Raw genomic sequence first — 14,042 nt, forward strand, 5'->3', positions numbered from 1 at the left:
CAGATATTTTTCATATACGTGTACACCAAAATCAAACTCTCTGATATTCATATACGTGTAACAAGTCAGAGTCCACGGGACCACTACTATCAGGGCTCGTATATTTATATTTGTAATTATAAATTATATAATTCTTAAAAATTAAGGAGGTTAGGTTTCATTTTTTCCCCACCTTTTCTAAATCTGAATCAAAAAGTTGTCGCAGCCTGTTAGTCAACACATATATGAAACACTCAGCAAAATTATTATTTTTTATTCTAAAAATACAATATTAATTTTTAAATAAAAATCCTATAGTCATTTCTAAGAAAAGGAAAACCAAATGAAAGATTTGTAGAAAAAAAAACAACAGTTTTTTTTTATAAATGAAATCACAACTCAACAATCATTAAAGAAATATATAGAAACAACTTTTTAACAACAAAATCTTAGAAAACAAAATTTTAAAAAACAAATTTTAGGTCCTTTCAACTTATGCAACTAATGATTTGTTTTACTGTTTAGAAAGAAACAAAACTTATTTAGAAGCATGCAAGGAAGGTGTCAACATATGATGCTTTTTTTTATTTATTTGATTTGATTTTGTTTACCTTTTTGAACAATAATATTTTTCATAAATACTCATAGGAGAAAAAAAAAGAAAGAAAAAAAAAATTCTCCATGAGCAAATTTATAAAAACTCTCTCATATTAACTTCTAAAGAAAATATTAACTTGTCCAAAAATTTAGTTTAAATTATGCATAAGTTAATATTAATTTAAAATAGAAGTTATTTTTTCATATTTTTTCCTTAAAAATATTTATAGAGCAATTTATCTATCTAATTTGTTTCAATACAAAATTAACTTTCATTAAGTCTTATTGAACATTCTTTTACAATTTTATTTATTTACTATATATTATTCTCAAAAAATATTTATACTTTTTTTACTAGTTTATATTTTACTAGACTAGTTTATAATAATTATATTTTGTTATTAATTAATTATCTTCCTAAACGCATTTTTATCCGAGGATGTCTATATTGGGACCCTTAACTGGGCTGCTTGTGCTGATGCCTTGGCTTTTACACCCTCCCATAACCCATTCACATAAACTTTAGTCAACCACGCTTTTAATTCAACATAACACCCTCTCCTTTTCACTTTTTTTTAATAATAAATTATAAATTATTATTCTAAATTCTATTATTACCCCCCTCCGACCACCGTCCTCCGCCACTACTTCCAGGTTCTCTCTCGCTCCTCTCTAGTTACTTCGCATAATGCTCAAGCAATTTCACTCTTCGCGCGTGCCAATTTTAGCAATCTCTCTCTCTCTTTTTTTTTTAGCTTCGTTTTGATTTCTTAGTTGCTGATTTGCTAAGTCAACTCATGCCTTCTTTTCGTTCTAGCGTTACGAGGTTGGCAGAGTTTCCTCCTCTACTCGCTCCTTCCAGGTTCGTTCTTAAAAATGCTTCTTACGCATTCTTCTTCGAGTAAATGCATTTGCATTGAGGTTATTCAATTATAGATTTGCTTTACTTTGATCTGTAGTGTTGTCGTTTTCTCTGTTCGTCATTCTGTGTTTGCTTTGGGATTATGAACCTTGCTTCTTGTTTCTTAGTGAGATTGAGCAATGAATTTCAATCCCTAACAATACTAACTATTTTATTAGCCTTTGCTCATTTTGTTCTCAGTGCTGCCAACCTAAGCCTTTTCGCAACTGCCATCGTTGGCCATTCTTATCATTTGCTATTTTAGAATCTAACATAAAAGCCATGAATATTTCCTTTTTATTTACTACATGACAATGTTATCAGAAAGGATTTCTTTAGGATGACATGTGTCAGCTTAGCATGAAGTTGTTATTGGTAGTTTTGGGATATTATTTTTAAACAAGAAATTGAATTGGATTTCAATGATTTTAAATTGCATTCTAGAAACCCTAGGATTTAATTATATTTTGTGAACTTTAAGATTTGTTACAAGTGAGAGAGCATTTTTTTGGTGCTAGAATAGAAAGCATTAGATTAGGGGAGCCCATTTCATGGTTAGGACAAACAACCAATCTCAACAAGGAATTTATAGATGAATTTTAAATCACTTGCCTATGAGAAACCCTTGATTCAAACTCAAGTTATGCAGTTGTCGAGGATGGATGGATGAAAGGTCAGCAAGGTGGCTCGGAAGTGTTCATTAAATAATGTAGTTAATTGAGTTTAAGAAAATTGAATCAATTTCCTTATGGAATTGCTTCCAAAGATGGTCTATAAGTGGCCAATAGCATGATAGCATTTGAAAAAGACGAGGAAGAGATAGAGTGCGCCTGTGAACCATTGCAATATTTGGAACCAAAAAGAAGTAAAGATTCAATGTTCTAGAACCAGGCTTTTTGTGGTGGAGAAGAAAAGGAAAACTATGAAGCAAAGAAAGAAAGAAACAAACACCAAAACAATTATAAAGAAGTTGATCCACCAATGGAAAGGGAAAAACACAAGGAAAATAGAGTGGAGAATTTGGGTTATGAAGATCATTTTCAGGGTAACCAAGTAGAGGTGTAGATGTTGAGGGCCTCCCATGGATAGCATTTTGATGGAGGTCCTTGTGGATAGTATAACACAATGGTGAAGCAAAGGAGGAAAGAGCTGGCAACAGTCATGGAGATCTAGTTCTGGTCTTGGTGTTCTCTTTTTTATATAGATTTTTTTTTTGTATTATTTTCAGCTTTATCAGTCCTATAAAGGAGGATGCCATGCTTCCTTTGCTTTGTTATTTATCTTTCTTTCTAATAAAATTTATTTACAAAAAACAAAAATATTGAGAAAACTATATGCTATGAATACCTGACATTGATTAAAGAGCTAAAATTCTTATGTTTTTAAAAAGTACAAGGGAAAGGTACAAGTTGTCATAGACTTTAAAATTTCATAGGTAAGATGATATGTAAATACCTAAATTCTATATCTATAATATATCATGAGATTTAATATAGATATAGATATATAGTTTAAAAATAGGCACTTATGACATGTTTGTACATTGGAGACACCGAAGATACCAACGAATTCCTTTAATATAGATATATAGTTAATTTCACGTGCAACATAAAATTCTAAACTATAAGAATGTTATGTTAATTAAGTATATGATAGCATAGGAGAATAGTAAAGGAATTGGGTAATTTATATATATAATCATGGTATCATTTAATATTTATGTGATTTATACATCTTTATCAGACTTGTTTATAGTCATATGATAATTTTTGTATTTAGTCTTGAAAAATAATAGTCTCCTTAGTTATTTATTGATAATACCTGCAAAATAATTTATAATAGTAAATGATTATGTAATATTTATAGTTTGATTATAACAAAAATTTAATTTGAGTCTAAAAATATGAATTGATCATATTATATTAGGTATTTTATATACATTTTTAATATATATATATATATATATATATATATATATATATATATATATCGGGTCAATAAGTGACTCACCAATTAGACCATTAACCTAGATGACCAGGTCGATTTTCATGACACCGGACTAATCCTTCATCCTCCCCAGCAGCACTGCCACCCTTTTTCAGTTGGTGCCAAAAAACACTGGCAGATACTGCAAACAAACTAGATTTGACATACAGGTCAATATTCGACCTTTGTTAATTATCAATTTTCTCTTCTCAATATTTTTTTACAACCAAATTTGTGAAACTTCCCATGATTAGAATTGTGACCTAGATTGTGGTTTTATTGAGGCTATCAAATTCGGAAACGCTGGTAAGAATCATGAATCTATTTCTTTTATTCTTTCTGCATCTTCTTCTTTTAAAAGCAAAAGAAGAACATTTCCATAATCTGTTTGGTTAGGAAACTCTTGAGACGACATCAATGTCTTCTACAGATTGGTTAAGGGATTTAAATGCACGATGTTGTATTTCTAATTGATTTTGTTTATGAGATCATATTTAACTGATATATCCCATAAGAGGGAGATTGCAGGATGACCTAGCTGAATGTTATTGATGACCAATTAGGCAATTACAAGTTTTGTCTATTATACGAAAAGTCTAATTGATCTGGGTACTAAATATTATCTCTTTGGCGATTTGCTCTAATTTGTTATAAAATTACATAAATGGAGACATGTAAAAAGTTTCTTGAATAAATGCTAAATATCTTGAGAACATATTATTGATTGCTGTTCTTTCCTCGAAGGTGTTGTAATGGTTTCACATAAATGTGTCTTTAAATCTCTTCACTACATGTATTTTTCACTTATATGAAATATTATAAGAAAGTGATTATTTTTTAAAGCTACAGGTGATGCTTTAATGATTTTGGGTCTCTGTGGACTGTGATTGTAGTTGTAGATTTCAGACCTAGATATAGGACCCCCCCTATGTTTTGCTGGAATCATGAACTGGAAACTGCATTTTGGCATGGAAGATATGTATGTATCAATAACATGCATGATGATAATGGATTAAGAGTTCTTGAGTTCTATTGATTTATTTGGATCACCACTTTAGAGGCTCCATGCCTTGATATTGATATGTTACTTGTAGTGTGTGTTATAGAGACTCCTTGCATTTTAGAGACTCCTTGCCTTGATATATTTTTAGAGTGCGGTGTGTTATTTAATTGCTTCGGTGCCAACATAGTTGGGATGGAAGCAACTATTTTGATTAAAAATAAAGGTTACTTGTAAAAAATGAAAGAGTGAATACCAAATAAGCAAGCATTTTCTTCTAGGGCAGTTAAAACTTTGAAGGTGAATTTGTGATGCTAAATTTGTTTTTCGGTGAATAGTGTTTCACGCTCTGTAACTTTGCATACTGAAGGTCAATCTCATATTCAGAACTACTTGTGTGTTTTGATGACTAACCAAGATGCAACAATAAAAAATAGTTAAAATTCTTGTGCTTCATCAACACATTTTTTCTTATGAAATACTAGCTTGTTCTGGGTGCAACAAATGTCTGCCATCAGCTGATGGCTCTTCCTAGTGTTGTTGACACGAACTGGCAACTTCTGTTCCAAATTGTAAAATTAGCAATTATCTTAGGGTTACAAGTCATGCACATGCATACTAATTACTTGAGCTATGTATGTGTCTCTTGTTTCTATTGCATCTCAATAATGACGTAATGTTTGTTTCTACAGTCTTCTTACTGATTCTCTAGAATGAGGATTGCTAAGGAAGAATCATCAAGCAGTGCTGCACAGGCAAGTAATTATCAATTAAATATAACTTGGATCCATGAGACTCTCCTACCCTCCATTATCCTTCTCAATGGCTGGAGTATGAATATTTTTTTATTTACTTGAACAGGCAATAAGCTTGATATCAGCAGTGAAGGAATTGCAAGGAGTTACAGCTCTGGATCTTAATAAATTATTGAGGGACTCTGAAAATTTCACTATTCATTACCTTACTGAAAAAGGATCATTGCTGAAGGTTGTCTGATGCTCAGCATCATAATGCTATTTGATATGTTGTTTTATCAGATTGTAATTTCTTATTGTAATGTGTCAGATTGATATGGAAAAGCTTGTGGGATCTCTTCCTTTGCACCTTACTACACTGCTGATGTCAGCTGTTAGAGATGAAGCCCTGTTCAGATACTTATTATGTGGCATTCGATTATTGCACTCCTTGTGTGAATTAGCCTCCCGAAATTCTAAGTTCGAGCAGGTTAATATTATAATGCGCATTAACATTTATCATATTCTGCTTATCATGTAGCTTTTTGTGTTTTCCTTGTGTGGCAAAGACATGTTATCAAAATGTTGAAGAAGGATATTTATTAAAATTCCTGAGTTTGAACAATCTTCATCATGCACTAAATAATGCTTCACTGTCTAAAAATTAAGGGGTGTAGGAGGTAGCAATTCTTTTTCCTGGATGGAATATTTGTTTTTTTATTTCAGTAATTTCCTTACAGTTCACATCAATATGGGTTCATATTTTGGCAAAAAAACATAAGCATTGTAGAGTTTTTCTGGAATTGTATTCACAATCCTATGCACTTTGTTTGTTCATAGTGTGTGTGTGTATTTCTGTTTTGAAAATGACGCTATGATTCTGATTTCTGCATTGGAATATGATTACAGATTGTGCTAGATGATGTGAAAATGATGGAACAGCTGACTGACTTGGTTTTCTACATGCAAATTGTTCTTGGTGGTTACAGACAGGTTTTTCATAGTTTGGTTCTTTACAGTTTGATCTTCTGTGTTGTGTACCTATATTGAGATTTACATCCATGTTGCAGGAATACTGTGCTTTTAGTTATATGCACCTTATGCATTCAACTCTTGTAGCCTGCAATTTACATCTTTTAACAGCGTTTATTTCAACACAATGGCAAGATATTGTTCATGTATTGCTTGCGCACCCCAAGGTACAACTTCACCTCCACCCCATGTTTTAGACGCTTGATTCAGAAACAGGATTCTGTTAGTGTCCATTTGGCAAATTTGATAAAACGAAGCCTTTTATATTGTCACAACTATTTTAAATCCTTTTTCTTAAATTTCACTTGTCTATCTGAAATTTATATTTTTTTCTAACTTTAAAAAATAATTTTTGTTGTCAAAAAATGATTTTTACTGTAAAAAGGACAGTCAGTACAACTTTAAGTAGGCATTTCTTTCAATCCAGTTGTTGCATACATTTAGAATTTCTTTCTGGTCAGCTAATTTCTTTTTTATGTATAACCTCTGCTTTGAACCATTTCTCCCCAAAAGATTAAGCTGTTTGGTGAAAGCATATGAATGGTTTTATTACATCCAACAAATATGCCTCTTCACAATATTATTTTACTTATTTTCTGATAATACTTGTTTGTGCTATGGCTAATCATGAATTATATGACAGGTTAACATATTTATGGATGCAGCTTTTGGATCAGTTCGCATGGTTGTTAGTTTTCTTGAGAATACACTGGTAGCATATCATGAAGATATTTCTGTGGAATCAAATCTTACAGCAGAACAAATGGTTTATTATCTCTGTCAGCAGTGTGAAGCTTCTCTGCAGTTTCTTCAGTCATTATGCCAACAATTTTTTTTTAAGGAGCGCCTGCTTAAGAATAAGGTTCCCAAACCAATCTTACATTCTTACTTCATAAATTTGGAGAGGGGACTGTGTCCCTAAATCTATATATGAAGAAATTCTCTAATGTTTGATTGCAGATGAGGGCTGTATGGAATGAAAACCTGGTTGCATCCTTTGTCCCTCTCAGTCATTATATAACTTATTAAAATTGGATAGCTCCATAAATAAATCATGTCAAATTCCTTCAAGTATAGATTATGTAAATATACTTTGTTTCAGAAAAGGAAAACCTCACCACATATTTACATCCTTTTACTCTCCTTGAAAACTACCCTTTTCTCCCCTTTAGTTGTAAAACAACCAAAAATGGAGCAGCATCTCAATTTTGGGCATCTTGACTCTTGGTGCTTGGCTGGCACATGTTGAGGAGTCTCTGTTATATTTACATGGTGCTTGGCACATCATTTTGTTTATTTTGTTGGTTGTTGGTTTTTCCTATTAATTTTCTAAGGACAATTCCTTAGCCTTTTTTTTTTCTGTGTGTGTGTGTGTGTGACTTCTTTCCTTCTATTTTTTTCCCACTTCACCAAACAAAGTATTGTTAGATCTTCTCTACTGTCTGAGCACTGAGCAGCTTTACCTTTCTCTAGCATCACAACTAAATTATTCTTAAAGTGGATATAAATGCTTAACCATGAGTTTTTACTGTTTGATGGTATAACCACTTGACACCTCTGTTGATGATATTAGATGGGTTTCTAAAATGGAACAGTAGCCTACCTCTATTTACTTCTTTTTTATGGGCTTATTTGTGAATATATTTTATATAATATTATTCATATTTTTTTTTTTGTCAAACATCACTGTTATGCATATGACTTCCTTCACCTATTTGATTAAACTGAATATAAATTGAGGGTTCTATGGACAAGAAGCTTTCTAAGAAAGGTAAAAAATGAGGTTTATGGTTAAATATTTCTGTTTTAGAAGTTCTAATGCTAGTGCTATACAAACAATAATGTTCTCATTTCTATATGTTATTCTGTTTTAAAGTCGGCTAACCTACCAACTCCAAGTTAATGTGTTGCACCATTAAAGGTAGACATTGTTAGAGGGAGAGTCAGAGTTTTAGGTGTTGGAAATTCCATTTGACAAACTGGATACTTTCAACATAGTCACTTTTTTTTTAAAGGCTTGCAACGTAGTCACTGGCCAAGATGCTTCAAGTTATTGGAATTAATATGCATACATATAACTGCATGCACTATGTGATTGATGCTTCAAGTCATTGTATTTTTCATTTACTTACAGGAATTATGTGAAAAGGGAAGCATTCTTTTTCTTGCTCAATCCATCTTGAAGTTACACATTCAGCCATCTTTTCCATCCAGGATCATGGCAGCTATTTCTAGGCTAAAGGCTAAAATACTATCTATTGTGAGTTCAATGACAAAATTTGCTGTAAATCCCTGCATTTTACTTTAATGCAGAGAAAAATCTCAATTTGATCCTGTGAAGTATCAAGTAATGCACGTCATCATATTAGTCCTCCAAAAATTTTTGACATCAAATTAGTCTATCAAAGATTCTTTTTTGTTTCCATTTTAGTCCTCTCAAGATTTTGATGCCAACTTAGTTTCTAAAGATTTTAATTTGTCACCAAATTGGTCCCTCAGATTCTTTTTTTCACCACTTTGGTCCTTAAGAAGGACAAATATGATGACATTGTAGATTTTTTAGACTACTCATTTAGTGATAGATTAAACGATTGAGGGATTAATAAAACTTCGTACCCCATTGCCCAGAGGCTCTTCGCTATGCGAAGGTATAGGGTGACAAAATATTTTGAGGACTAATATGGTGATGATTTAAATCTGAAGAATTAATTTGGTGACAAAATTTAAAGGACTAACTTGGTGACGCATATAACTTTGGAGGATCAAATAGAGGATTTTTTTTTCTTTGTTAATCTGCTTTATAATTTATGCATATTATTAACAACACTATGACCGCTTTCTTTACTCAGCTGCTGAGTTTGTGTGAAGTGGAAAGCATTTCTTACCTTGACGAAGTAGCCAGCTCAGCACGAAGTTTAGATTTGGCTAAATCTGTTGCATTAGAGGTTAGTTTTCTGCTGTTGCTTTGTAATGCAAACTGTTGAAAACAAAGGGTTGTTCTTTTAGTGAGATTTTTCTAATAACTGGTGAAAATTATTGCCTGTAAATTAGTGTCAATTTTTCCTGCCACTTCCATCGTTTCATAATAAACTGGGATTACATTTCTGAGTACTAAACATATGATATGGATTATTGAGTAAAGTACAAGTTCTTCAGGAAATCTTTAAATTAATATTGTTCTGTGGTGGCCTGCAGTATGCATCAATGCCATTAAGCACATCAATGTCTTTATTACATACTATCAATGATGTAGGTTTTTGACTTGTTGAAGAAAACTTTTGGAAGAGATCCTGGACATCTCACTGCTGACAGAAGTTTCCCAATGGGGTTTGTACAGCTCAATGCAATGCGTCTAGCTGACATCTTCTCCGATGATTCAAACTTTCGATCTTACATGATACTTTGTTTTGTAAGTCTATCCTTTTTATATTATAGAATTAACTTGTTTTAGTGTCATTGCTGACACGATTCATCCAATGTGCAGTAAAAATAGTGTTAGGTGGCATAAGCATCATTCTGTTTTGTTTGTAAAACTACTCTAAATTTTATTCAAGACAAATGCTAAGATATTATGCATCTCTTGTTTTATCTTTCGTTTGTAACCAATGCTTTATGCTTTATAATATTTTCCTTGATTTGTTAGATGTTCATTCAGCAATCAGGAAGTTGATTGTTTCCTTTGCATGTGATTCCAGACTAAAGTTCTGACAGCAATAATTTCGCTCTCCCATGGAGATTTTTTATCCTGTTGGTGTTCATCTAATCTCTTAAAGATGGAGGAGGATGCAAGTCTTGAATATGATATATTTGCTGCAGTTGGATGGATTTTGGATTATACTTCACTGGATGTAAGAAATGCTACAAATTTGGAATTCAACCTAATCCCTAACAGCATGCCTAAGGCTTCTTATGCACATCATAGGACATCATTATTTGTCAAGTTCTTTGCAAATCTTCATTGTTTTGTTCCCAACATATGCGAAGGTTGGTTCTTTGTCAATATTCCCAAAATTTCTAGGCCAAATTTGATTGTTTTACAGGTATATGTGTTTTCCACATTTCATTTGTCCTTTTTTTCACGTAATTTTAATCCCCAGAGCAGGAGAGGAACCTTTTTGTTCTCAAGGTCATGGAGTGCTTGCAAATGGATTTATCTAACTTGCTGCCGGGGTTTTCTTTTGCTTCTGATGCTCCTAAAGCTGCCATTGCTAGCAAGAACCTCCGTAATGATTATTCTCAAATAGTTTTTTGTTGTTGAATTATGAGCAATATATGGTTACTTTCTTACGAGTAACTTTCTTTTGTAGACTCATTGTTAAGTCATGCAGAATCTCTGATTCCTAACTTCTTAAATGTGGAGGATGTGCAACTTTTAAGGTTATATCACCTTCTTTTAAGTTTCATTGTAGCATTAGACACTTTGACTTTAGCATGACTGATTTAAACTGTTGACTGTGGTTACTCATGTATTGGTCATAAGTGTGTGTGTTTGATACATGAGTATTATGGCATTAGTGGTAGCTCCTTATGCCACTTGATTAAAACTGAAAAGAGATTTGTAAAGCTAACTGAGGAATAGTGCCTTCTTGGTTTTATTTTAAAGAAATATTTTTAAGGATTATGTTGAATTGAACTGTTTATTTTTGTTTTCTTTCCCAAAACCGAGAGCTTGTCGTCTACACAAGATGGAGTTAATAGACATTCTCTTCTGATTTTGGTGCATGTACCATTTTTATACATATTATTTATTAGCTTCAGTCCAGTTTAGGATACTTCAATCTACCCTTTTTAAATTTACATAATAAAAAATATTTTAAATAATTACATTTCTATCTTCTCAATTTATTTAGAGATAAGAGTAACAAGAAATAATAGAATAACTATCATGCTGATGATAACTCTCAATCTTCAAGAAACAAACCAGAATTCTAATAAATTCAGTTTTATACTATTCAGAATAAGTGTTTTTGAAAATTGAGTTTTATTGTAATTTTTTTGTCTTTTTCTGTTGACTTTGTTCTCTCTCATCTTCCATTTCCCCCGCCTCACTTCAACTCCCTGGTTAAGCATACATGGCATTGATTTTTCTGTAAATCTTTTAGCTCCTAAGGTCCAGCATTATACTATCGTAAAGGTCATGTTTAAGTTTAGCAAATAACTTTGATTTGTGAATTGCTTGCAGAGTGTTTTTTGGTGAATTACAATCACTATTTACGTCTACTGGATTTGGGGAAAATCAAGTCCAAGTAAAATCTTTGACCTTTAGTTTGAATTGCTAATATTTTTCCCCCTGATTATTTCTTTTTCTCTTTTTCTCATATCATTTCATATTTTGTGCATAAATGTGCCCATATCATTCTGCTGGGTAAAACTCAGGATAGCAAATTTGAGGAGTCATTATATTGGGATAAGCTTTCTAAATTCAACAGGAATGAACATTATCAGGTATTTTGCAAGTCTTTTTTTTTTTTTTACCAACACATTCAATGATCACATTGTATTTTTACATTTTTGTTCACAAATATAATTAAAGTTATACCTACTTTACATCTAGGAAATGCCTTTAACTGTTAAATAAAAAAATAAAAGTATAAAACAATTCTCAAATTGGATTATTTGGTTACCATGTAGCTTGTCCTCAACACAATAACTTGAAAAGTTTGATTTCCTGTAGAAGGCACAGAGTGCAGGGGGATGCCCGTCATCTTTAACTGGAAAAGAACATGCCGATCTTAATAAGAAGGGTGGCAACTTCAAGGAAGGAATGTCTGAGAATTCTGCATTTCCAGACATGGACCAACATAATACCAGAGCTGAAGACACAAATCAAGGCAAGGGCCTAAATAGGCTAAATCAGGTAGATGATAAAGGCATAGCTGGTAAAACTGCATCTGGAGGAGCTAGAGAAATGGACAAGGATGCTCAGAATGTTGAAACAAGTGGTTCAGATAGTAGTTCTGCAAAAGGAAAGAATGTTGTTGATAATATGGATAATGGAGAGCTTTCAAAATCGAATGAGCGTCTTAAAAGAACTGCAGTTGAGGAAAATCCAGAGGATGAAAAGATTGAACTTTCACAAAGGAGAAAACGAAAACGAACAATAATGAATGATAAGCAGGTGATGCTGATTGAGAGGGCACTCAAAGATGAGCCTGATATGCAGCGAAATGCAGCTTCACTTCAATCATGGGCTGATAAATTAAGTGGGCATGTATGTTAAATGCAAATAAACTTTTTGAGTAATATTTAATTGACATATTTTCCTGATACTCTTGCGTAATGCTTTCCAGGGTTCCGAGGTTACATCTTCACAGCTTAAAAATTGGTATGCCTCTATATGTAGCTTATCATATAGTTTGTTAAGTTGTTGCTTGCTTCTCTTGTTATACATATCAGATGATATAGTCAAACATCTAGGATGAAGTCATATATCATGGTTTCTTTACCAAATTATATTGAATCTCATTTGTTATCTTATCCAAAGCTGTAAACTAATATTAGGTACGGATCTGATTTCGTTATTTTATTTTAACATTGTTTTGTGTCAAGAAATGAAGCATTTTGGAAGAGGAGCATTGAATTTACTGGTCTCTTAAATATTATTGTGCAATTTGCGGAGATTGACACATTACTTGGTTGTGAAATCTTAAATATATTAAGCAATTGGCTGCATATACACATGATTTGTTGTATTAGGTTGAACAATCGAAAAGCTAGGCTAGCTTATATGGTTTGATTTGTAACTGAATTTCATGTTTGTTGTATTAGGTTGAACAATCGAAAAGCTAGGCTAGCTCGCACAGCTAGGGATGTTAAAGCAGCAGCAGGTGATGACAATCCTGTCCCAGACAAGCAAAGAGGGCCAGTACCTGGGTCCTATGACTCACCTGGCAGTCCAGGTGATGTATCACATGTTGCGAGAATAGCTTCAGGTGATAATAAATCCGAGCCTTCTCTGGCTCTGGCTCGGTTTGTTGATATTGGTTCTCCAGAATTTGGTCATTGCAATGCAGGTCAATATGTTGTGCTCGTTGGTGTACGACAAGACGAAATTGGCAGAGGAAAAGTGTTTCAGGTGCATGGTAAGTGGTATGGGAAGAGCTTGGATGAATTATCCGCCCATGTTGTGGATATTAGTGAGCTCAAAGCTGATAAAGGCATGCGGCTACCTTATCCATCAGAAGCCACTGGCAACACATTTGCAGAAGCTGAAACTAAGTTAGGAGTCATGAGGGTGTTATGGGGTTCAAACAGAGTTTTTGCATTGCCACCTGAATGAATTTAATCATGCTTCATTAGCGGCAATCTGTTGTCAATCTTCCTTGTGGTTCCCTGTATGCGCATGTTTTTTTTTCCCATAAACATTAGCTGAAGCGATAACAGATGGGTTTGCTATGAAGAACAATACTGAATAGTAAAGTCTCCAGTTTGTTAGCCAAGGATGGGTAGAAAGTAGAAGAGGACAATTATGGAGAAAACAAGGTTGATTCAGCAATGAAAGATAGTTTAGTTTAGGATATAAACAAGAGCTGTAGTCAGCAGCAAAAATGTTGGTAGGGTCTTGTACAAAATTTGTTTCTCAGAATTTTCCCTGCAGCATGGCAATTGACAATATGTGAAACTATGGTAACGAGTGATGAGATCTGAATTTAACTTAAAGGGAAACTGTGAACGTAAATTCTGTTTAGATTAAAATTTGCGAATCTTGCTCATTTCATGCCAAGTGTAATAATTTCAGAAGAAAAGTATTAGATTATTTTGTTTGTAGTCGTGAAAATGAAATCAACAAATTGTGTAAAATTGATTTTCATGA

General features: G+C 32.9%; 1 protein-coding gene across 4 annotated transcripts; it reads left to right on the top strand.

The window, feature by feature from the left end:
• The first annotated feature begins 1,066 nt into the window (after nt 1-1,066).
• On the top strand, nt 1,067-13,985 carry LOC100781915 (nodulin homeobox). Of its 4 annotated transcripts, none has more exons than XM_014766074.3 (20): nt 1,067-1,230; nt 1,394-1,438; nt 5,156-5,218; nt 5,325-5,450; nt 5,529-5,687; nt 6,107-6,190; nt 6,268-6,396; nt 6,873-7,091; nt 8,364-8,489; nt 9,079-9,174; nt 9,483-9,638; nt 9,925-10,213; nt 10,327-10,452; nt 10,537-10,606; nt 11,412-11,475; nt 11,606-11,674; nt 11,904-12,440; nt 12,520-12,554; nt 12,998-13,161; nt 13,243-13,985. In XM_014766074.3, exons 3-20 carry the CDS (start codon nt 5,177-5,179, stop codon nt 13,506-13,508), a joined length of 2,757 nt encoding a protein of 918 aa, XP_014621560.1. In that variant the 5' UTR covers nt 1,067-1,230; nt 1,394-1,438; nt 5,156-5,176; the 3' UTR covers nt 13,509-13,985. The 4 variants fall into 4 exon arrangements, with proteins under 4 accessions (XP_014621560.1, XP_014621561.1, XP_006595007.1 ...); XM_014766075.3 differs by having other exon boundaries at nt 12,998-13,128; XM_006594944.4 differs by having other exon boundaries at nt 1,332-1,438; nt 12,998-13,985.
• Nucleotides 13,986-14,042: the final 57 nt, after the last annotated feature.

Source organism: Glycine max, chromosome 13 (genome assembly GCF_000004515.6).
Source record: "Glycine max cultivar Williams 82 chromosome 13, Glycine_max_v4.0, whole genome shotgun sequence".
In the NCBI taxonomy this organism is placed as follows: Eukaryota; Viridiplantae; Streptophyta; class Magnoliopsida; order Fabales; family Fabaceae; genus Glycine; species Glycine max.

Bases quoted from the DNA above. Each gene is read 5' to 3' on its own strand.
- LOC100781915 (XM_006594944.4), top strand. From the start codon at position 5,177: ATGAGGATTGCTAAGGAAGAATCATCAAGCAGTGCTGCACAG. The intron at 9,639-9,924 runs GTAAGTCTATCC...ATGTGATTCCAG, and splicing joins CTTACATGATACTTTGTTTT to ACTAAAGTTCTGACAGCAAT. The intron at 12,441-12,519 runs GTATGTTAAATG...AATGCTTTCCAG, and splicing joins CTGATAAATTAAGTGGGCAT to GGTTCCGAGGTTACATCTTC.